This window comes from Gavialis gangeticus, unplaced genomic scaffold (genome assembly GCF_001723915.1).
Source record: "Gavialis gangeticus isolate Ggan-Ray unplaced genomic scaffold, GavGan_comp1, whole genome shotgun sequence".
Taxonomy (NCBI): Eukaryota; Metazoa; Chordata; order Crocodylia; family Gavialidae; genus Gavialis; species Gavialis gangeticus.
In genome coordinates, this window is record NW_017728993.1 from 13,057,847 (window position 1) to 13,082,922 (window position 25,076).

The following is a 25,076-nucleotide window of genomic DNA, read 5'->3' on the forward strand; positions in this document are numbered from 1 at the left end:
CCAGGTTCAAGCTTCCTCCACGATGGTGCACAGTGTGAGTCCTTATATGGCAACAGATGAGAGATGAGTGGGACTATGAAGCTTGTTTAGCTTTTCACTTAAGATGAGAGGCCCCTTTTAAATGTGTAATAGTGCATGGGAGGCAACTATCACATCTTGATTGAATTCTCACTGATGACTTTTTTTCCAGTGTTTGCTGATTTTGCAGATACTGAAGAGGATGTATGAGGCCTACCAGTAGTCAAATGCTCAGTTACTCACTCTCTCTCATATGAGAGAGAGAGGTATATAATATCATATGTAGCCTGGCATTTGTACGGACAAGTCTTGTGTGAAGGCATATATAAATGCCAAGCTACATATGATACTATATATATCTATATCCATCTCTCTCTACATCTTCAACAGATATGTATATATGTAGCTTGGCGTTTGTACGGACAATTCTTGTGTGAATTCACCGCGCATAATAACTGTGTCACTTGATATCTGTCTTGTTGCTATTATTTCTTAGGTGTTGCAAACAGACTTTAATGTGTTTAAAATTTCTATAAGTAACAGATTTTATGTTAAAAGTAGTAAATAAAACACTAATACCAGTATAATAAAAAGAATTTTGTAAGTTGCTTGCAATCTTTTTTTTTCTTTTTTAAATCTCCTCCTAGAACTAGAGAGAAATGGATGAACTTGGTCCTCTGGTCAACCGAACTGAGATTGAGGGAGCTAATCTGTGATATTATATAAACTTTTCTAGCGTTCCTAGGAGGAAGAGTCCATTCATTGATAAATAAGAACTTAAGTCATTCTAAAAAATGCCATGGTTTTAATTCGAAATGGTTAAATGTTTCCAAGTTTAAGTAAACATGGTGTGCACACAAAGCTGTTGGCCACATGGTAATTTCAAAAGTTGGCATGGAGCAACTTCAAGAAATCAGAGCAAATATTTAGCATTTACTTAGAACCCTTAAAGGCATTTTTATTTATCTTTACATGTGGTTAGTATTAAGTGTGCTGGACTGCATCCATACTTACAAAAGCTTAAGCATGGTGCAATGTTGCAAGACTGCCAGCACAAATATTTAGACTTCTGAAATGTAGATGGAGTACTTGTGGAGTTTGTGTTTATCTGATTCCAGATTGGAATTTGTATTATGTCCTTCATCTGCAGGCTTCCCTGTGTAACGATATTTAGATAAGTTGCTAAGGCAACTTATCTATTGCTTGCTTTCTTATAAAATTTCTGATCTGGATTTCAGCAATGCAAATGTAGCTGCTTTTTTTTTTTTCTTTCTTTCAAGTATAACATTACCTTTTACATTTCTTTGCACTGACTTCAGTGTTATGAACTGCTTTGTTCATCATGTTGCCTGCTTTTGTCTTCTAATGACATTTAAACTTGAATTTGTAAAGCAAGGCCTAAGAAAGTATAGGAAGAGTTTGTAGGTGAAACTTCATGTTGGGTCGGATTGTCAACTGCCATAGTTCAGTTGAGTGGTGAGGCTGTCACAATTTACAACAGGTAAAAAATCTGGTGCACGGTTGTTGTGGGGGGTTTTGTTTACAGGAGTTGTATAATCATTACCCTAGTCCTTAATTTTTTTTTTAATGCAGTTATTGCAATGGAATTATGCACAAAAATTAGTACTGTGGGATTAGGTCCTAAATCACCACGTGAAAACTTTAGCCCTTAGAGACGAATCAAAATTAAAGCACATTTGTCCTCATAAGGAATAGTTCCATTTGAGATTGGGGATAATGGAAATGCCCGTTCACCTGGGTAGAAGAGAGAATTTTTCTAACCTGATGAAACTCAAATAAAGAGCTCTAAGGCATCTGTTTGAGGACGGATTGCAGCATATTGCTCTGAAAATCATCTTGCGTTTCACCCCCTCTGGGAAAGGCTCATTACATTAAGTTTATGCACACCCTCTAGGGAACTGCAATCAAGGTGAGATCAAAATATTGCACATGAAGAAACTAGAGGTGGCACCCTGGGTAGTGGTGCTTGATTGTACATCCTGAAACATCCGCATTAGTTGTTTTATAATTTTTTTTTTAATCTCTGCCCTTTGTATTCTTAAAACCAATCCCTTGATGATAACCACCATTTTAGTGGCCTTGAAAAAGCCCTAATTTGTTTGGTGTAGTTGTCAAGCCTTGGGGCACTTGTCCATGTTACACCTCTCCTGTTTCCACATTACACTTTTCCTGTGTCCATGTGATTAAATCACCATTAAGCTGGCTAAATTGCATCTGTGTATCCACATTAGCAGCTGATTTTGTTTTAGGTTGTTTTTTTTCCCATGGTAATTTAAAATACCTGCAACATGTTTTATTTTTGGCTCCTGTATTTCTTTCGTGAGGGTTTTTCTTATCATTTTAAATTTTCACCGTGGAACTGACTTGCGTGCAAAAATCGGATTTTCCCTGCTTTGCAACCATTTCACCACCAGGTGCCGCTTGGGGTCACTTGGTAATCCATAGAAATCCCTTGAATTTTTATTGCAATGCTGCAACAAGACTCCAGGGGCTAATCTTGCAAATTTTTACTAGTGATTTTAGTTCATGGTTTAGATTAATGAGAAATACAACTTTTTTTGGATTGCCAAAAAAATTGTTTCCTGTGTTCGCATGCATTTTGTGGCAAAGATCAAATTCTTATAGTTCAAGCAGTTCAAGACTCAGGTTAATTAAAACTTACTTTTTGTTAGAACAGGTATCTGGCTGTAGCAGTGTTGGCCTAAGGACATAGGCGGGCACCCAGGGTTTTAAACTTGGTGTGGTTTTTGTCTCCCTGTGGATCAGGAGCTGTGGGTCGGAAATGAGGGGCACAAGCTGGGCTGGGGGGGTGGGCAGGTCAGGAGTGAGGGGGACTGGCAGGGCAAGGGTAAATGTAACTCGGGTGGTACTCCACATGAGGTACCCCCCTCTCCCACTGAAGGGATTTAGCAGGTGTTAGTGCACTATGGGAGGGGTAGCCACTTAGGAGGAGAGCCACTCCCCCATATCTCCTATAGAGTAGAGCTGAGACCAGTTGGCACTTAACCATATATGGGTTTAATAGGGAAAGAAGATATAACACACATGCAGGGGGCAATGGGACCCTGGGAGATAATGGTACCCTCCCTCCGGGCCCCCGTGGAGTAGGGAGGGGGCAGAACCAGGGAGGAGAGGGGAGTCAAAGGGATTTTAGGTGAACATACACATATAACAGAGACAAATCAACAACAGATTTGAGGTGCAGGGGTCACAAAATATAAGATTCAGAACCCACAAAGTTTGAAGTGCAGGTGGTGGGGTAGAAGAGGTGAGTGGAGCCCCTCTCCCTACTGGGGATTCCCTTTTGCAGGCAACTCAACCCTCTGGTGCCCTGGCCAGGAATCAAACACAGGTTTCCCATAGGGCAGGCAAAAGCTGTACCACTGAACTGTCAACGCCTGGCCTGCTGGCTGCAGCTCTAGTGCCTCAGAGATCCTCCATGTACTGTCTGCACACTGAGCTGCCGCCTGTAGCTCGGGGCTTTGGTCCCTCCGGGCCCCACTGCACATCGTTCCTGGGAGGGTGGGGGGCTGCGGATCAGGAGTGAAGGGCCCTGGCAGTGTATGGTGAGGGCTGTGCTAAACTGTGATATGCGACAGTTGCACCCAGCTCTGGGGTACATCTCAGCCCCACCCACCCTTCACTGTTATATGCAGCTGTTACATCCCAGAGCTGGGCGCGTATCTGCCATTCCCATGCACTGTTATATGTGGCTATTGCACCCCAGTCCGTGCCCATGTGGCACTGGGGGACTCTCTTGGACACCTCTGACTAGGGAGAATTTCCAGCTGTAATCCTAGCCCAAAAAACAGCCCAATTTCAGGCAAACCAGAAAAACCACAGAGGCATGGGGTGGCCCAAGAAGGATTTGAGCCCATATACTTAGGACAGTGGGCACGGGGGGCCTGTCTGGATTGTTCCAACGTGCCCTCTAGCACATTTTACTAGTTATAGCATAATAAGCCATTACGTGGTAAATCGCCTCCACGTTACCAATTAGTCATCATGAACAAAGAAAGGAAAATTAAACCTGGAACATTTTTAGCAGGTAAATGCTGATTATGTGGACAAGCACCTATAGGAGTCAATGGGATTTTTGCCCCTGATTACAGTGGAGTCAGGACTTCCCCTGGAGCTCTAAGGGGAATGCTTAGTCTGTGTCGGTATTTGGGATGTATGCCGCTCTGCCTCTCTTTCCATTATTTCTTGATACCAGAAGGCTTATGGGGAGGAAGGAAAGGGATTATTATTAATTCCAGGAGCACTGAGGCCTTTTAATTTAAATATATATTTTAAGGCTTTGTTGCTATGGTCTCTTTTTTCCATCTCTGAGTTTATTAAAGTGCAAATGTCAGCCATGAAGACAGCTATCACATGCAGTGCAGTACACAGAGAAACACTTTCCACACCATAAATGGAAGGTAAAAGGCTTCTTTGTGACTCCTAACGGTCAATTACTTGCACAAAGAACAAAACTGAAACTAGGGCTTCTGGCCTTTCACAACAGCTATTATTTTAAAAGTACTGTAATCATTATTATTAATAAGAATAATAATAAAAAGCAACTCTTCTTTCCTGGTCCTTCTGTTAACAAAGTGAAATCCCAAAACCCATATAACATTTTTTACAGACCTTGTTCTTTAGAGAAAAAAAAATTATACCCAGAGCTTTTTTGTGGTGGCAGGCAAAATGTCGTAATCAGAGAAAATCATGAACAAAAATCATAAACAATTTTCTTTTTTTTAAAATAAAATACTTTAACAAGGAATTGCAACACACGGGTTGTACTAACCCTCCGGAATTAACTGGAGCTTAGGGGGGTTTTCCTGCCCAAATTGAGGTGGGTGCTACAGCTGTCATGTCATTCAGTTTTGCTTTGCACTCGAAAGAAAGGAAGTATCTTAAGATTACAAAACACACAAGTAGAACATGATACAGAGTGCATGAACATGCTCCCAGCAACAAGAATAAATATTACCAAGTTTACAGTACCTACTTCACAGCTTTGGGAGATAAGGGTAAAGAATCTCTTCTAAAAACTTAGGAAAGATACACACAAGAAGAAACAGTCTTATAAATAAGTTCTGATAAATTAAGGCAGCTTCAGCAGGAGTTTCAAGGCTTTTGTTCAGAATATACTGCACTTTCCATCTCTCTTATAGTTAGATTTATTCATGCTTAACACTGGGATCTCTGATCAGCTGACCTGCTCTCCTGGTTAAACATGGTGAAGATGTGCATTAAACACATAGGCGATTGCATTTAATATCCGTTTCGTATTTGTGAAAAGTCAGTGTTCCACCACAACACTTCATTTAAGCTGGCTGATTTCAGACTGATACCAAGACCATGAAGACTTCAAGCATGATTGTGCATGGGGTGGGACTTCTTACTGAGCCAATGTATAGCCCATGTTAAATCTGTGCATAATATATCCACTGAAAGATTAAAAAAAAGAGATGCTCTCTTTAAAAAAGAAGAAAATTACCAAAATGGATAAATGTGAAGGAAGAACCAAAACCAGGAAAGCACTGCATGTAGTTTAAGAGAAAATATTAAAAACAAGACTTGCTTTTGGAAAAGGGTGAAAGCAGGAGGTTGGCTGGTGCAGTTTCAATCGCGTGTAGGCTACTAAGTTACAAGTCCAAAATTGAAGAAATTTAGCAGGGTTTTTTGGATGATCGACAGAGATGGATGTGAAATTCCTATCCCCTGATAACTGAACAGGATGAAGCAAAACAAGCACGTAACAAATGCACTTCAAATATTTAGAAAGAGTCTATACGTTTCTTATCAGTATGATTCTGAGTAAAGTGCACTGTTTGCAGACCTAGTGAAACGAACTTACGATGACTTTCAGCAGTTTTAACACGTAGAAGGCACAATTTCATCTTGCGTGCATGGTGTATGGGCCCGTTTTCCTCCTGAATAGATGTATAAAGCAGCCCAGTGATGACCAAGTATAGTAAACTGAGCAGGACTTGCTTAGAATGAGATCTGGCTTGGATAGCCTGTTCTGATTTAGAAGATGGCACGATCAAAATAAAAATGCAATGGTAATTTAACCAGTTGCTTCAGTTCTTACAACAGTGTTACTATCCTAATGGACACTTTTTGTAGGGTTAACAGGTTGGGGGTTACCCTACGACCTGTGTATCATACCTTCTTAAATCTTTAGTTCACCTTTGGAGTCTAGCAAATACACCCCTCTAATCTCAAAAGCAAAGAGGCCTTTGTTGCACTGCTGGGGAAAAAGGATACTGGCCTTTTTAAGGGTCCCTCCTCCCCTGCAGGATAGCTGATGAGGATGGGGAAGCATTGTATGAATGAGCTGGCAGACTAAGTAGGGCCTAGGCAACACACTGGCCCCATGTGCCTGGAAGAGTTTGCATAAACATTGCCCCTTTTTCTTTAGCTTAGTCTTAGGTCAGGACTTTGCACCAGTCCTTTTTGATGGGAAGTGCTGATACTCATTTGAATAGGGAGATCTGTCTCCCTGATGAAACATGACTGAAATATTAGGGAAAGGCATTCCTTAAGGAAGCAGCAGTGAGAGGGGTGAGGGTAGATGCGACCTACTAAGAAAGAAACAAGGCATGTCTACAAGTGCAATTAATGAGAAGCAATAAACTCCAGAGTTTATTGCTTCTGGGTGCGCCGTTTGAACAATCGCTTGGGACCACAGCATGTTGAGCCAGGTCGGAGCAGCCCCAGCTGGCAGGGCAGCCTGGGGGCCAGCTCAGGGCTGCTCCCCTCAGCTCAGTGTGCTGCAGAGGGGCTGGCTGGGGCACGAGGGTGCTTCAGTGCGGGGCTAGCTGGCAAGCAGCCTTCACACTAAAACACCCCTGTACCCCAGCCAGCTGGGACAATGTCTACACATGCACTGTTGTGGAGTAAAACAAACTCCACTGCAGAATAGTACCTGTATTTACAAGTACTATCCTGATGTGGAGTCAATTAGCTTATTCCAGCCCAACAGGGGCACACGTGTAGATGTGCAAAACTTACTGAGCTAATTAGTCAACAGCAGTAACCATCTCATGCAGACATACCCACAGTGACCTAAACTATATGAACTTATGGCTGGATAGTTCCCATATCAGGTAACTGAATAAATCTACAACCCCCATTAAGTTGCATCTTTGCCCCATCCTGCAGGTCTGAGATGTCAGAACTATGTTCTGACATCTGATAAACCTGTGACTTCTCCAAACAGAGTAATCCACTGAAAAAACTGCAAGTTGAGTAGTTCACATCTGCAGAATCCAAATGGATCTACCCTGCTTATCCAAGTGACCATGGGGGGTTCTTCACAAGACACTGACTACAGATGTGATGGCAATTAGAAACTATAACTGGAGTAAAGTAGCTTCTTGGCAATTAGAACCAGAACCATGGCCCATGTGAACAAAAGGAACTAGTACAATTCCTAAAGATGCCAGAAAATGCAGCTCGTTTGGGAAAGCCTATTGTTGGAAGTCCTGCCAGTCTGGTAGGGGATGTGTCGCCTAGGGAACTCGATATAGGAACTGAGGGTCGTGAGCACTCGAGTTGCTCTCTGTTTGCTTCTATGCTGTCCTGTTGACTGAAATAGAGTCATTTTACAGACAGTGAAATGCAGCACAAAGACTCTAAACAGCTTTTGACTCTGTCTCCTTATCAAGTCGTACATTCATAGATTGTTAGGGGTTGGAAGGGACCTTGCAGATCATCCCGCCCAGCTCTAGGCAGGAAGACAACTGGGGTCAAGTGACCCCAGCGAGGTGACTGTCCAGTCTCCAGAGTCAACACAGCTGCATGGATTCGTTCACTTTGCTAATGCTTTGCACAGCACCAAAAAGTCTTGCGTGACAGCCTAGAAATTCCACCTGCCTTGAGGCTGGGAGCCTATCTTCCCCAGGGAGCTCGTGGTTCTTGGAAGGCATTAATTGCTTTATAAGAAATCCTCAGATGAACAAATGCACTGTTAAAGCAACAAGACTGTATATTAAAGTGCTTATGACATTACATCTAATTCCTAAAGGTTTTCTCAACTTCACGGACTGCATAAACCTGGCAGGATGGTAGTCTGCTCTTTGGGGTCTGATATGATTAAATGCTCTTTTGCATTTCAAATGCATTAATAATAAGGGCGTGGGAACTCAGGCACTGAAAAGTACCTTTTACAGATTTATCAGCCCTAACGCATCAAGCTATGGGCAGTAACTCAAAGGTTAGCATTAACTCGGAAGTCTTTTAACCTTCCTGTGTTTCTGGCGGCCCATAAAACTTTGTTGTTGCTTCTAGTTTCCAGGAGAAAATCCGTGATCATCTCAATGCCCAGCTTTCCACTTCTGCTTTAAAAGGCTAAGGCTTCAGTGTAGTACAGAAATATCTGATGCTAGCTCAGGAATTGAGAGCATGGAGCTCAGAGCCTGTTAATTTATCTGGTTTTTCAGTTGTGTTTTATGATGCTGTGGCCAGATTGCTGCTGGCACCTACAGAATTTAGTGCTAAGCCACCTCAGGTGTCCTTGCTATCCTGCTGTGGTGGCTGTGTAGACACCCCTTTAGCAATCCACTTCATGCTACAGTCTGTTCTCCTGACTTCTTTCCTCCCCAACACTCTCCCTTTTACTATGCCAACCTACCAGACAGTGTGCTACAGACTGCCCCAAGATATGCAAACAGATGGTCTGTTGTTTAGGACACTAACCCAACTGCTGGGAGAATACAGTTCAATTCTTCAAGACTTTTCTGACTTCTAAGCAAGTCAGCTCCTCTCTTAACGCAGCTGCCAATCTGTAACCCAGGAACAGCAGCACTGCTTGACCTCATACCAAAGTATATTAAAGATTGGGGTCCACAGTGCTCTAATAATAGGGGCCAAGTAACCATGCAGAATCGGTGTACCTCTTGAAACGCTCCAACTACCCTGTCCAAACAGTCTTTCTCCAGTGGCAAGCAGCTGCACCTTATAGATTCATAGGTGCTCGGGTCAGAAGGGACCTCAACAGATCGTCAAGTCCGACCCCCTGCATAGGCAGGAAAGTGTGCTGGGGTCAGATGACCCCAGCCAGGTATCTATCCAATCTGCTCTTGAAGACCCCCAAGGTAGGGGAGAGCACCACCTCCACTGGGAGCCCATTCCAAATTTTGGCCACCCTTACTATGAATTAGTTTTTCCTGATATCCAGCCTAAATCTGCTCTCTGTCAACTTGTGACCATTGTTCCTTGTTACCCCAAGAGGTGCCCTGGTGAACAGAGCATCTCTGATCCCTTGCTGTGTCCCCCTAATGCATTTGTAGGCGGCCACAAGATCACCTCTCAGCCTTCTCTTGCAGAGGCTGAAGAGGTCCACGTCCCCCAGTCTCTCCTCATACGGCTTGTCCTGTAAGCCCCTAACCATACAAGTGGCCCTCCTCTGAACCCTCTTGTGTCTATCAACATCCTTCTTGAAGTACGGCGCCCAAAACTGGACTCAGTACTCCAACTGCGGTCTGACCAATGCCGCATAGAGGGGAAGTATCACTTCCCTGGATCTATTTGTCGTGCATCTGCTGATGCATGATAAAGTGAGATTAGCTTTGCTGATGATTTCGTCACACTGACGACTCCTGTTCATCTTGGAGTCCACTATGACTCCGGGGTCCCTTTCCGCTTTTGTGCTGCTGAGAGGGTCACTTCCCAGGCAGTAGGTGTGCTGGGCATTTTTGCGCCCTAGGTGCAGCACTCTGCACTTGTCCTGTTGTACTGCATCCTATTGTGTACTGCCCACTTCTCTACCCTGTCCAGGTCTGCCTGCAATTATTCCCTACCCTCTGGAGTGTGCACTTCACCCCACAATTTAGTATCATCCGCAAACTTGGACAGAGCACACTTTGCACCCAAATCCAAGTCAGCGATGAAGATATTGAAGAGTACAGGTCCAAGGACCGAACCAAAGACCAAACCTTCTTGTCCCGTTTCCTGCTGTCCCACACCACTGTCCCCCTCCGAACCTCTCTGGACCCGAATACTGGACCTAGCTTTCTTCTTTCTGTGGGAGCACAGGCATGCACAGACCTGAAGTACAGTATCTGCCTCATAGCTCTATTAGAAAAAGGTTTTGTTACGTCTTGTTTTAACAATGAATGTGCCACTAAAAGAAGACTCCTAATAAACCAGCCAAGATTGTAGCAAGATAAGAAGGAAGTCTAATTTGGCCCTAAATCTTCACAAAAGAGCTTAGAGGGGTGGATTCTCCATGGCCTTGCAAGGCTGCCAAATGACTGTAAAATAATGCACCTGCCAGACACCAGTTCAACGCCTTGGAGACCCTTCCATCCCAGAGCATTTTTTTTAAATTCAAATTTAAAAAAATTGCATGTTACAAAATTTAAGAGTACTACAAATATTCCCAATGTTTCCATTAAAAAAAAAAAAAATCATTTTCCTACTAATCAAAACTCTAACTAACACTTGAACAGTGACATGGTTTCTGCAGCTTGCGCTGCTGCTCTCACTGTCTAAATGTGGTTTGTGGAAAAAAAAGTGTAAAGTTATGCCAGTGTCAATCTAAGGTGTCATCAGTAACAAAAGTAAGGCAATTTGTGCTTTCTTTAAAAAAAAAAAGAATAATACCAACATTATATGTTGACAAAGTCTTTTTAACTGCCAGCAGGTGGCAAAATACCTGGTTTGCCTTCATTATCTAACATGGTTAATATAAAGGCCTATTGTATCATTCTTTTCCTTGCATCTTATAGAAACTTTCAGATAGTATAAATTAAAGTGCAACTTTACAAAACAAGAACAATAATCTAGCAAAAGAACTCTATAAACAAGTTTATAATACGTTTAAAAGTTGAACCGTGTTTTTTCCTTAATGGGGAGGCACCGACCTTGCCAAAATTCTCCTGTTTTTGTGATAAACAGTCAAGATTTCTGGCAACATTTTTTAAGCAGCAGCTGTTTCTTGACGTGATTAGTTCTGTAGTCAGGTGAGGAGAATTAAATACCATAGCAATGCCAGTGCTCCCCATTATATTAAGCTGAAGTGTGTTTTTTTTAGTTACGCAAAAGGTCCACGCATGAGCAGTTTACCCTTGTTGAAACAAGAATTTTAACCATAAAAATCCCTATAGTTTGTTTAAAAAAAAAACACAATCCAATCCTTCAGATAACCAGTAACAAAGAAACAATAAAACCGTAAGATATCCCTGCCTTACCAGTAGAGCAATGAGGGTCACAGTCTATTAAGCATTAGAAGTACATGAAAGCCCTTAGGCCTGAAACTCTACTTTCAAACTTAACTGCTGACTACGATGAAATGGTACACAGGGAAGCCCCTATACAAAGTAGGACCAGAAAGGTAAAAAGGGCAGCTACCTTGGGGCAAGGATAAAGTAGGAAGAAGGGACCTTCTGCATGGACATGAAAGATCATCTTGAACCTCTTGACCTTTCAAGCACCTGTGTATTTTGGAGGGGGAATTACCATCCCCACTACCCATGTCACAAAGCTGTGTCACGTATCTTGGCTGATGCACACTTGGCACGCACAGCACGTAACTGGGGGTTCAGGTAGTATTTCTGTCCCACCTCTGTGCTTGCAGGCCAGCGAGGAGTCCTGGCACGCTGAGCGGTGGTGGTGTGCATGTCTGTGCTGGGGGAGGGGAGTAGGGAATAGCACCTGGGGTGTATTTGTGTGGTTGGCTACCTGATGGATTGTGGGTGGGTGTTAGACCAGAGGAAACAAGCTCGAGCTAAAAAGCAAGCTGGCTGAAAGCAAGTGGAGCTGTGCCTGGGAAGCTAACAGTAAGCAACAGGTTCTTCGTCTCCAATAGTACCTTGCTCCCACTCCTTTCCAACAAAGTCTTTGCTCCTGCCATGTTTCCAACAACCCCTTGCCTCTTTCCTTCCAGCAGCCCCTCTCCCATGCTCTCCCATACCTTCAGAACCCTGCTCCATAAATATCTGTCCTCATCCAAACCAGCTACTCTCTGTCTCATGGCCACCTCTACTGCTAGGGATATGGAAGATACCCTGAAGGAGAAATTAGTGAGCAGTCGTCACTACTCAGATGTTACCCGGAGAGCAGTAGTAAGTTTGGCACACACCTCTTGTTTCCGGGGACTGAATGGGTTTTTTGTTTTGTTTTTCCATTCAGATACATGGGCCTGTTTACAGGTGCCCAACCGTGAACAAGAGCAGGTTCGGAGTGCAGGTGGCGCAATACAGCAAGCAGCCTTGACCACACAGGGGATGAGGCGGCCAGGACTGTCCAACAGGTCCAAAACAGCTAGCTAAGCCTGAAAAAGAGGCAAGTAGGGGGACTAAAATGGGGAAATGTGTGTCTCGCTCTTCATCTGGAGCCTCACTTTGTTTCTGTAGCATGCCTGCAATGTGAGCCATGCCTGGCATGCAGTCCTGTACTCCCACCACCTGACACATGAAGCAGGTCGACGTGTTTCAAGATCACAGAAGCATCTAAGCAACTGCTGGTTTTTACGAGGGAGGTGATAACAGAGGCCTGCTGGCAAATCTCTCTTAGAGCCTTACTGGCACCGGTTTGTAAATACTGCCACGTTGTTTTATTATGCCCAGATTCCGTTTAACTTGTCTATATGTCTGACCTGGTTCATCCATGGGATTCCCCCCTTGAATAGCAACAGGGATACAATAAAAATCTCACTTAGCAGCGCTGGTGTTAAAGACACTGATGCTTAGCCAAGTTTGCTTTTAAATAGGGGTAACATTTCAGAGAGGGTTGTTTACCAATAAGCTTAGCGATGCACTTACTATTTTAAAACCGTGGCCAAGTTTCCTGATCGTGTTCACTGGTAAAAGCTGTCTGGTTCTCTTTATCCCACCAGAATGCAGTAAGCAACACAAACCTGTTTCTAGTTCCCTTAATGCTTTGTACAGCCAACCAGATCCTTTGCAAGGGAGTATCTGGATCCTGAAGAGTTTGCACAGCAATGTACACGATTCCCAGGATGAGACCAAAGAGCAAAAAACGAGGGGGAAGGTGGGAGGTAAAAAGGAAACAAATAAGTGATACAGGACCAGATTCTCACAGTGCAGCATTGCATGAGGAGGGACCGGTGACTCGATGCTGCTTGTCAGCGAGCTAATGCCATGATGAGACTGGCACACATTTCAAAAAAATCCATGGTGTGGCTCCCCAGGCGTGGAGTAACGGAGGATATGCTCCCAGTCAAGGAACCAGTCAGGGATCCAGTAAGCGACTGGCATTCAGCAGCAGCAGAATCAATACTCAGTCTTGGTCTGTGCAAGCCAGCCGCAGAGCAAGAGCGCTGGGGTGTGGATGAGCCTGACCTCTGCTCCATGACGTCATCTTAAAAATGTACAAACACACAGTGTTAATTAGCACCAACTCAGCTGGCAGTGTGGCTGGGGCCTGCCCAGGAAGAAAACTTTCTACGTCCGCAATGTGCAGCCAACCAACACGAGGAATGAAAGCTTGGCTCCCACTCAAGTCAGTGACAAAATTCTATTAACTTCCCTGAATCCAGGATTTCAACCTCACCATGGTGGATTTCAAACGTATGTTACTGCAGAATGGGAAAAGGTGAGCGTAGAGACTGAAGCTCAACTCCCGTTCCCGGGTGAGAGATCCTACCAGCTAGGGATTTGTTAGTGTCCTAGTGCTACTTTAACACAAGTAAGATCAAAACCAGTTCACAGCAGATAAGAAAAATGTTGCTGCATATGATGTGTATGTAAGCTGATAGGAAATTACTTTTTGCTCCCTTTTACCAGGATAAAGAACCATTAAACTGTCAGAGGAACTCTAGTGGAGACAAATGGGTCGGTGTGGTGGAGCCTGGAAACAGTAGCAGATACCAAAAGAAAAAATACAAGAAAATGGAAATCAAAGCAACCCTCAGAACTTACTAGTCTATGGTGGGAATGATAGCCTTCCCACGGCGGATGCCGTGCTTTAACTCTAATGCCACGTCACTTCCTGCTTACCATCAATGCTTTTAAAGTCCAAGAGATAGCTTCGATTGTCAACTTGGTAAAGCTGTAAACTCATTTTCACGTAATTTCCAGTTACTGGATTCTTCCGACGCACTCGAAGATGATAGGAGTTCACCACCTAGAACAAGGCACCAATCTTTCAGGACTCGGATTCAGGATGGTGGAAAGAAAAGCATTTCTTTCCTCTCCCCCTTTTTGAGGGTGAAACATTTCAAGAAAAAAAAATGTTGCCTGGAAAAAAACAACTGCTTTAAAACAAATAAATAGTCTAGTTTCTTCTAAAAGGCGTTTTTTAAGAAATGCCTCCCTGGCTTCTAGGTACTACTAAAATGTGAAAAAACACAAAGGCGTCAGGCCTCTAGAAACTGCAGTAACTCAATTAACAGGGAGAATATTTCTTTGAGAAAACATACAATCACTAATTCTATGAAATAATATATTATGCATACGTTATCTCTCATAATATATAGTTATGTTATCTTATCTATTATTATATATCTCATTGTAATAATATAATTAATATCTTTATAATAATATTGGATAGGCATCTGGCAGGGGTCATCTGACCTCAGCACTCTTTCCTGCCTGGGCGGGGGTTGGACTCGATGATCTGTTGAGGTCGCTTCTGACCCGAGCATCTGTGAGTATCTGTACTCTGCAACTAAACAACTCCTATAGACTACCCCACTTTACCGTTAGCTCTTCAAAGCAGATGGTGGCAGTAAAACAAATCAAATCACCTGCGTTTGAAAATGACCCAATTTTGGAAGAAATGTTTTAATCAAACACGTGCCCTATACCAGGGTCAGTGTGTGAAATTCTGTGGCCTACCTGCTTGGACTAAATGGGCTAATGCATCCTTCTACTCTTGAAAGCTATGGTCTACCTTCTAGGGAGACCGACTGACACTGGCAACTGCCACAGTCTGTACAACAACGCTCAACACTGTCTCAAGCTTCATGCAAAGCTAGTCCCTGTAGACAAGTGCCTGGGTTGAGCCATTTTGCCTACTAATTTCATGTTAATACTCATAAATCAATGCATAAAAGTCAGGTTTTTCCAAACAACCATGTTAATAGTTAGAACAACATGTGGTTAAGTGAGCCACAGCAGAATGAGTGAGTGGGATAAAAACAGCTGTATCGTGCAGACTGTCAGAGATTCTTAGCTCACTTCTACCCAGGTTCCTATTTACACCCATGTAAAATAGTTGTAAAAAGCCAATGCGTTAGGAAAGATATATTTTATACAGTCGTAAGTGACCACCCAGGGCTGTGGAGAATCAGGCGTGGAAATTCTTGCTGATGGCCAAACCAATGGCAAGAACTTACCTGAACAAGAAAACCTAAATGCTAACTGGCCTATGAATGGATACCTCAAAGGAACAGGTAGCATATTACTAAATTACAAAAAAGTCCTTTGAGCTCAGCTCAAGCTTGAAAAAACTCAGCCTACTTGCCTCTGAAGAGGCATTGTTTAGAAAGCAGTAAATGCTTGAAAGCCTGAACTGGACAGAGGTGTGCCTTCCCCCATTAGAAATATGTCCACAAATGCCACAATGCTAATTCTTCCGGTGCAAGAACTTCCGTGCATAAAGTATACCAACCTCGCAGCTGGAGCATCATTTAAGAAAGAATAAAGGGAAACATATTGCATATTTGTAGGACGTGTGACCCATGCAGAAATAGGAGAGCTACTTTCTCAGCAGCTTTGAAGATTAGGTGCCTATCAGGGAATGAGTCACTAAAATTAAAAAACTAAACAACTCCTCTTGTCCCTACAGATAACCAAGGAAGAAATTTTTGTTCAGCCCAAGGCCAACATGCATATTTTTGCCATAAACAAACCCTGCATGTATTAAAGTACACTGGAAGTTTTAATGTTGGGTGTGTTTAACTGAAAATATTTGAGATAGTGATGGTATACTAGCATTACTTTAGAAACAGACCACGTGATAACTATACTTAATAGATTTGCTGATCAGTTCAGCTCAGGAGAAATGATAAGGCAATCATCCTTGAAAATGACTGTAAAGCATTGATCTTTCCTACCTTCCATTCGAAATCCAGCTGTTTCATAGCTCGGTACACTTCGGCCATAATGTCATAAGGTTTGCTTTGACTGCGGATTCCTAGATGCCACTTGGCCTTTTTCACAGTCAGAGGTTTTGGCTTAGTAGTATTCAGAGCATCCAAAGGACATCTTGCTTTGGGACTGTCTGCTATTAGAGGAGGCATCCGCTCTGGGTGTGGTTTCACCCCAGGTGGGATGTGCATAGTACTGTCATCCATAAATGAGCCAGTGGGGGGGCTGGAAGCGAGGTAGAACTCACTGGCTTGGTTCATGATTCTCCGATTGTCAATAACAAGGTGGTAAGCTACGGCAAGCTGGTCTTGTGGGTCACCACTATACAAGCTGTTCATCACCTCGGACTCTGTGCATTCAAACTTCTCACACACTTCCCGCACCGCCTCGTCATCGATGACGTTGGCATCATAGGAAGGATCCTCCGGAAACAGGTAAGTGGGCAACTCCTGTTTAAACCACTCATGTTCTCTAAGGGAAAAAAAAAGAAATGAAACAGTGACTATAGAGCAAATGAGCCCTGCATCTACTCACGGACACTTGAGGCATGTCTCGCTCTACGAACTACAGCCTAAAGGTGATACTACAAGCCAGCAACCTCAGCTTACGTAAATGTAAACCGGCAAGTATTTTTACTTCAGTGGCAATACGGCGATCAACAGCAGTTGACGATTGGATCTGTTACCTTTCGTGATGTCTTGGTATTCAGTTAGCCACACTCTGCCTCAAGATATTGTTCTGGCCTGGGTGTAGCAGAGTTCAAAAAAGGAACGAATGTGAAAATGAAGTGATCATACAACGCCTTGATCTGACAGCTTGACCAACATTTGTTAACACACCAATACCAACAGCATGTGCTTCCTTCAGATCATGCTGCTGTAGTAGTTTGGGGTCTTTCTGATTTAACTGCTAACACGTCTGCCCACTGTACAAAATGGTCACTGCAAAACAAGGCAGGACTCACTTGCAACCACCGCATGTGCAGCTTTCTTCTGTCTGTTAGGATCTCAACAGAAACCCAAATACACGTTAGATGTTTTTAGTTACTACTGTCCTGGTATGGATATAAAGCAATCGAGTTCAGCTCTCCAGAGATATTGAGATGCCTACCTCCCAGGGATTGGCAACAAAACAGTGGGAGTTAGGTCCCTAAATATCTTGGAGAATTAAATTTCCACATCCCATTCTCAACCATAGTTCTTTCCAATGTGCTGCTTTTTTACATGTTATTAAATTCTGTATTCTAAGTGACTTGAGAAGTAAAAACAGCATTTACAGCATAGATTTTAATGGAAGGCGTACTATAAACCCACCATTTGCAAATGGTTTACAAACCCAAGAATTCCTCAAAGTCTCACTAACATTTACACACACATTTTAAAGAACCACTTAGATTTAATGATTACTATAAATTTCACAAACTATACCTCATCTCTGTTTTACAACACACTTTCGTAAAATTACTCCGTTTGTAAGATTCTCTAATTCTGGCTGTCAGACCTGCATTTTTAATTATATTTAGAGGTGCAAATCTCAGCTCAAGATCCCAATGCTCATGTTATCCTGAATTTGCATAGTAATACGAGCTGGACAAGGTTCATCATCATCACGTTATTCCTAGATGAGAAAACTAGATTGCATTTAAAAGTGAGCCACTTCCCCTCATTACGAAACATTATTTTCATTGCGAGTTAATTTCTAGAACTAAATCTACGCATTCCACTTTTCTTGCTCTCATATGTGGTGGAGATCAGATTTTTAAGGACAATTTACACTGAACCAGAATAATGAAGAGAAATATTTCAATTAAGCTACAGCTGATGAAGACAGATTTATTCACCATATTGCATCATGTGGCTGTCTTTGTCAGGTAGTATTCAGGAAGTTTTAGACCAGGGGCAGGCAAAGTCTGGCCCACGGGCCAGATTGGACCCACGGCGGACTCCATTTCCCAGCTGCCCTCTGCTTGCGTCACTGCGGCCAGTTTCCATGAAGTGGGGCATGGTGGGAATGATCACAGGGGGCACGGTGGGAATGACAGCCTTCCTACTGTGGATGCTGAGGTGGTGCAAAACCAGCTAGAAAAGCCAGACATTTATAGGTCAGAGGGACCAGATGGACTTCACCCAAGAGTGCTGATGGAGCTGGCTGAGGTCATCGTGGGACCCCTGGCAAAGCTCTTTCAGAAATCGTGGCACACGGGGGAGATCCCTGAGGATTGGAAGACGGCCAACATTGTGCCCATCTTCAGGAAGGGGAAGAGGGAGGTCCTGGACAACTAAAGGCCAATTGGCTTAACCTCTATCCCAGGGAAAATCCTGGAAAAACTCATTAAAGAATCTATGTGCAACACACTCGTTGAGGGTAAGATCCTGAATGACAGCCAGCATGGCTTCGTCATTGGTAGGTCTTGTCTTACCAACCTCATCTCCTTCTATGAACAGGTCTCTTGCCACTTGGACATGGAAGAGAAGATCATTATACACCTAGACTTCCAAAAGGCTTTTGATTTAGCATCCCACAATATCCTTGTGGAAAAATTGGAAAACTGTGGGCTTAACTGCTCAACAGTTCAGTGGGTGGAAAACTCGCTGCGTGGTGGGACCCAGAGAGTTCTCATGAACAGATCTTTGTCATCCTGACGAGACACGGCCAGTGGTGTCCCTCAGGGGTCTGTGCTTTGACCGGCACTTTTCAATATTTTTATCGATGATTTGGATGCGGGGGTGAAAAGCTCACTGGCCAAGTTTGCAGACGACACCAAATTATGGGGAAGCATGGTCACACCAGAAGACAGGCTGCAGATACAGGCGGACCTGGACAGGCTGGAGAGCTGGGCAGACTGGAACCAGATGAAGCTCAACACTCAGAAGCGGAAGGTGCTGCATCTGGGGGCAAACAGTCCCCAACATACCTATAGGCTGGGTGGTAACAATTTGACTTGCACCACAGCTGAAAGGGACCTAGGGGTAGTGATCGACCATCGCAGGAACACGAGCCGGCAGTGCAATGCTGTGGCCAGCAGGACAAACAACACACTGACGTGCTTTAAGCAGTGCATCTCATGCAAAACTAAGGAAGTGATACTCCCACTGTACTTTGCACTGGTGGGACCGCAGGTGAAGTATTGCGTCCAGTTTTGGGCACCACACTTCAACAAGGATGTAAAAAAACTTGAGAGGCTCTAAAGAAGAGCCATCTGTATAATCAGGGACTTGCAAAACAAGCCATACAAGGTGAAGCTGAGAGACTTGGGCCTCTTCAGCCTACAGGAGAGACAGCTGAGAGGGGACTTGGTAGTGGCATAGCGCTACATCAGGGGAGTACATCAAGAACTTGGTGAACAACTGTTCACCAGGGCACCCCTGGGGAAGACCAGGACCGATGGATACAAACTCCTGGAAGGCTGCTTCAGGCTCAATTCCAGGAAAAAACTTCACAATCAGGGTGTTCAGATTATGGAATAAACCCCCTCCAGTACTCGTGCAGTCACCTACCCTGGTAATTTTCAAAAGGAGGTTGGACAGTCACCTTGCTGGGGTCACTTGACTCCACTTGTCTTTTCCTGCCTAGTGCAAGGGGACTGGACCTGATGATCTACAAGGTCCCTTCCAACCCCTGACAATCAAAAAGACCCCAGGAGTAGTGGTGCCATGATAGCACAGAGCCAGGGTTTCCATGGAGACCAGCCCCAGCAACACTGGCAGGGTGCACAGCTGGGCAGGGAGCTGCTCTGGGACTGGGATCTTGCGGCGCTGACAGCATGGTCCAGAGCTGTGACCCACTGCCCTCTGCAAGGATGTGCAGGTAGTAGATCACGCTCTGCCCTGGCTGCAGACGATGCTGACACCAGTGCAAGATCCCAGCCCTGGAGTAGCTCCCTACCCAGCCCTGCGCCCTTCCAGCACGGCTGGGGCTGGTCTCCATGGAAACACTGGCCCCACGTTGTCACGGTGCTGTCACTCCTGGGGTCTCCATGGAAACCAACTGCAGCGACGTGGGCAGGGGCTGCCGGGAAATGGAGTCCAGCCACTGGCCAGATCCACCATTTTGCCTACCTCTGCCTTAAACAATTCAATAATGCTACATAAAAAGTCCCAGCTACTTTCTAGAATACATATATGAGCATTTGTAAGACACGCTATGTACCATGGCTTGCCCATCAGCCACGAGGTGTTTGCTGTGACTTGGGATGCTTGACATTACCTTATGTCCTTGATAGTTGCTCGTTTAAGCGGGTCGACCTGCAGCATGTGCATGAGGAGAGTGGCAACTGACCGGTTGAGGTATTCGGGGATGTAAAATACGCCTCCACGGATCTTCTTAAAGAGCGTGGGTACGTGTTCATCGTCAAATGGGAGAGTGCCACAGAGAAGAGCATAGAGAATCACACCGCAGCTCCAGATATCCACTTCAGGGCCAGCGTACAACCTAAACCGAGTGAAGGTAACAGAGAAGATTTCAGCTCCCTGCTTTATCTGCTTCCCAATGTTTCTCAAGTCAGTCCGACAAGCTCTGTAGTACAGGGCAGAGGACATCCGCGTAGCAGGGTGGTCAAAAGTCTCGTGGCATCTCCCTGCACCTTGACCCCTGCAGTGGAGAGCACAGGCTGTGGCCGCTTCGCTCTGATGTTGCCGCAGATGTTTTTAAAAGGAACCAGGTTTGCTAACAAGCCTTTCCAGCAGCTGTTAATGGGTTGCTCTCATGTTGCTGAAGGAGTCAGACGACAATACTGAGTCATCCACCAAGGCAGACATAACTACCAGCTGATATTATAGCTGTGTGTCTTGATTTTCAGTTTAAGGAGCTTGTACATTGGTATAAAAGCACTCCGGCTTTTGACAAGTTGTTAATTAGGTCCCTAGTTATTCCAAAGTTTTGGCATAACCGCTTTTTCACTACCATAGAGAAAGCTGCTCTACTCTTTTTTCTGAACAAGGTTTTCAGCAGTTGGTCTCCGGACATACAAAGAATATCTCAATAATAGCCTCCATTTTCAGAAATCCTTGTCACCCAGCAGCTCCTATTGCTAGTGAAGGTTGCTAAGCTTGTGGGAAACACGGCCAATTATTGAGATGCCCAAGTGTGCCTACGATGAGGTCCTACTGCTGGCAGTCTTGGGACTCACGTATTTCTGCTAGCTTTCAGACTGTACGATAATCCACAATTTGATTTTTTTTTTTTTAGAACCAAAATAAGGTAAGGAGTCTGTCTGCATGCTCTGGTTTCCTATACAAATCAAGGGACAGCAACAGACTGCTAGCAGGCTGACCGCTCTCCATGCTATGTGGAACAGAAATACAAAGGTAACTCGATAGGCTGCTCTCCCTTTAAAAACAGAGCATGCTGGGAAACCTTTCAAGTTTATAAAATAAGCGAGTCACTAGTAGTGTCTGGGAGAATTTCTGATGCAGGGAAGGTGGGGCACTGTAGAAAAGGCCTTACCAGATGAACCTGATTTGGAAGTATAAGGGCATGTTTGGGGCGGGGGGGGTTTAAATTTGTATTGGTTTCTTTTCTTAATAATAAAGGGTTTCCCCTCGAGTCCTTGCAATGCTTAGTCTCTTCTCTCAGATTCAGAAGGTAGTACACCTGGTTTGTCTGGCAATGCCTTATCTCATACGCTACATGAATGAAATAGTTTTCGCATTCTCTTAAAGGTTACATGGGAAGGGTAAGCTTGAATTGAAGCTCTTTGGAGCTAGGGTAGCAATAGACTCTGGCTTTGCTCCCTCTCTGGCCAGTATGACCCATTCTTCCCTGTAACTGAGCTATTGCAACAACTAGTTTTGCTGGTGGTAGTCCAATTCCTAGAATATCATGCCACATTTTACCCTGGCACAGAGTGAATGATCTTAATCAAAACAAGTCAACTTGAACTAAGTGCTCTGTTTGTAGGCTGCTGCAAGTCTGATACAGAGTAAAGGCACTGGGATTTTGCTACGCTAATAGGCAAACAAGACATGATTTAAAAAAAAGTAAATGATGGGTGACCGGGAAGAATGTGGTCAAGAGGAATACGGACATGACTTGAGCGGTACATCTGCACTGTACAATGTAGTGGCCTGTAAAGAAAATCAGATTGACTCAGATATTTCTACTTGACTCTGTATTGCGCTGTGTAGGCTTGTCCTAAATTAGGAAATCCTTGTTTTTAATCTTGCTTCTGCCACTGACTTACTGCACAGAATGGGGCAAATTAACTCATGTCTCCATGACTTTGTTTCTCCAACTGTAAAAAGAGAAAGGCAGTCATTCCATGTGAGTATGATGGAAATAAATTCAGACGTATGCAGCGTTTTGAATATGTAACGTACTATACAGCTGCTGAATACCAGCAGTACTGCAGTGCGTGACAACAGATTTTGGTTTCTCATGAACATAACAGGACGTTATGATGGCAGCAACCTATTCGTTGGAATAAAAATGGCTGAAAACAAAGCAGGAGACAAAATTTCTCAAATGGAGTAGCTGTCAAGCTATGGGAAAGTGGTAAGTGAAACTGGTTGTTTGATTAGTAAATAGCTTTCCTTCCCCATGCAGCATTTTGTATTATAAATACAGACAATGTCAAAGATGGATGAATACACATTTTTAGAGGACTGGGAGAAGCAGCCTTTTTGAATGCAAAAAGAAATTAGTTAGGGTCAAAAATGTATTTTTTCTATTCTTTGATATATGCCAACAAACATTTACTCTCTAATAACTCCTTAAAAATGTTTATATTCAGGAACACAGTTTTACCAGTTTTAACATAGGAAAAAAAAAGCCACCAACATGGTTTTTGGTTTTAAAACTAGTTCAGTTCAATATTTAAAAATGAGGGGAAAGATTCTGTCATTTTTTCCAGCTGTGAAAAGCTGTTCACTAGACAAGAATAAATGCAAGAATCCCACCCATATGCCTACTTTGATTATGGTGAGTTTTTTCCCCCCAGTTGTATATCTAGGGGGTCGGATTTGATGATCCATTCAGGTCCCTTCCAACCCTAGAAACTATATCCTACCTTCCAGAAATGACTTCAGGAGCGGCATAGTTTGGGGAACCACAACTCGTTCGCAGAAATTCCCCGTCCGACATCATGTTAGACAACCCTTCAAAAACAAACAAAAATGCATAGTCTGACATCATGATAGAGGACCGTAAAAAACCAAGATTCTTATAGAATGGATCACAAGCTTTGAAAAGAAGAAAAAAAGAAGTAGAAAAGGAAGCATATGATAAAAAAAATAAATTTGAAGGGCATTACTTCTTATGAATGATTCAAAAATTGTTGAATCAGATGCCTCCATCTGGTAACGATCTTTATTAATATTATGTTAAGTAGTAGTGTCACCTGAAGCTTCCAGTCACTGTTCATTTGTAAAACAAATGACCCCCAACAGGCACTACAAAAGGAAGAGGCGTATGAGATTAGATGTTAAGGGGCCAAAGTCATTCCTGAGATAACTGCAAGGACGTCTGCAATGAACAGTAATTAGCTAAATATAAATTTCCCTGTAATTTCTCTTGCTACTCCATTGTTAGAAAACTCATTTACTTTATAGCACAAACACAAAAGCTCTCTACCTAGTAAGCTTTTCTTGGAGGGACACAACTTACAAAGTTGGGCTTTTCAAGTCAAGAAATTGCTAGTGGCTCTAAAAACAGACTCTGGGTTTTGTAAAGCAAGTTACACTGACAGCAAGTGCCTCGTAGCTGGCTACATTTCTGGAATGCTGTTGGGGTCACATACCAAAATCAGCTATCTTGGCATTCATGTGTGCATCTAACAGCACATTCTCTGGTTTCAGGTCTCTGTGGACAACCATATGCCTGTGACAATAATCCACTGCAGAGAGAATCTGCTGGAACAGGCGTCTAGCTTCTGCCTCTTCGACCTACAAAACACAGGGGAAACTGTGTTAAACGTTTATCTGAAACTTGACCTGGCAATAAAAGCTTTGGTTCAGTAAAAAGCCAAAAAGTTTTATGCAGCACAGGTAAAATTACAATAAACTTATTACACCACTGTAAGCCAAACCGGGACATAAAGCTATTTTTCCCCCTTGCATTTGAAAATGCATTTGTGTTTTGAAATGATAAAGCTTATAACTAGCTGTAATGAGATGAAAGGAGGAAAAGCTAAATTTAGATTTAGGCTATTAAGGAGAACTGCCAAATAGTGAGTGCTATTAGAGAGTGGCCTGGCTTCTCAAGGGAATCTATAGGAGCTTTATTATGCAGGGAATATGGACAAAGCATGACACAATATTCAGCAGAGAACAATTCAGCACAGACTATGCACTGGCTTTGTAAAGGTTACAGAGGCAGCAGGAAAAAATGTGAAGGGAAATTAGTACTATGATATGTTTAAGTATACAGATAATTTTATCATCATTTCTTCCGTGAAAAAAATTACCTTTTAAAGTTCGGAAAGGTCCTAACTTAGTATTTGAGAAATCAAGTAATGTCTATAAACTGGAAAAAAATGCTTAAAATCAGAATTATTTTGCTAAATTTAAATAGACTCTATTCTACTAGCTCATTTTCAGCAACCAGTTTAGTGCCAAATGCATGTTGTGGCAATACAGAAAAAGAGACCATTAATACCATGGGCTGAGATTCTACCAGCCTAATTCTGGGACCTCCCCCCATCACCGCTCATTAGCCCACCTGGCACTTTCCTGTCCCTGGACCTATCAGAAGCATCAAGATAAGGGAATGACAAGTGATTTTTGTGTGTGTGTAACTTCAGCAGGCGTTTTTCTCTTTTTTTGCAAAAAATGATATGCGGTCTTTGGCTCTTTTGTTGTAACACATCACTGAGTGATTGCTATAAGATGTGCACAACTATCTCAGGTCAAATACAAGAGATTCCAGATGGGAACACTAGGAATCCAGTTCTATTTTTGGCCATAACAACCTTATAAGTGCATCACTTAGCTAATCCATTTTATTGCTAAGCACTATCCTCTTCCCCACAAATATTTGGTCTGACAAGAC

General features: G+C 43.3%; 2 protein-coding genes across 3 annotated transcripts in view; one reads left to right on the forward strand and one right to left on the reverse strand.

Annotated features, from left to right (window-relative positions):
• Positions 1-254, forward strand: part of CUNH1orf168 (chromosome unknown C1orf168 homolog) — a 59,898-nt gene extending 59,644 nt beyond the window's left edge. The window contains exon 21 of the mRNA XM_019501230.1: positions 5-254. The gene's annotated coding sequence lies outside the window, so the exon portion shown is untranslated. The remainder of the gene's footprint in view (positions 1-4) is intronic.
• A 4,041-nt stretch (positions 255-4,295) lies between these two features.
• PRKAA2 (protein kinase AMP-activated catalytic subunit alpha 2) overlaps positions 4,296-25,076 on the reverse strand; it is a 29,787-nt gene continuing 9,006 nt past the window's right edge. The window contains exons 3-9 of one of the 2 annotated variants that reach the window (XM_019501234.1): positions 23,827-23,971; positions 23,098-23,185; positions 20,298-20,522; positions 16,058-16,562; positions 13,998-14,124; positions 12,896-13,359; positions 4,296-5,477 (exon numbers count right to left, since the gene is read on the reverse strand). In XM_019501234.1, the coding sequence (XP_019356779.1) occupies positions 13,124-13,359; positions 13,998-14,124; positions 16,058-16,562; positions 20,298-20,522; positions 23,098-23,185; positions 23,827-23,971 (1,326 nt within the window). In that variant the 3' untranslated portion in view covers positions 4,296-5,477; positions 12,896-13,123. Of the gene's footprint in view, positions 5,478-12,800; positions 13,360-13,997; positions 14,125-16,057; positions 16,563-20,297; positions 20,523-23,097; positions 23,186-23,826; positions 23,972-25,076 lie in introns of both variants that reach the window. The other variant, XM_019501233.1, reaches the window with a different exon arrangement.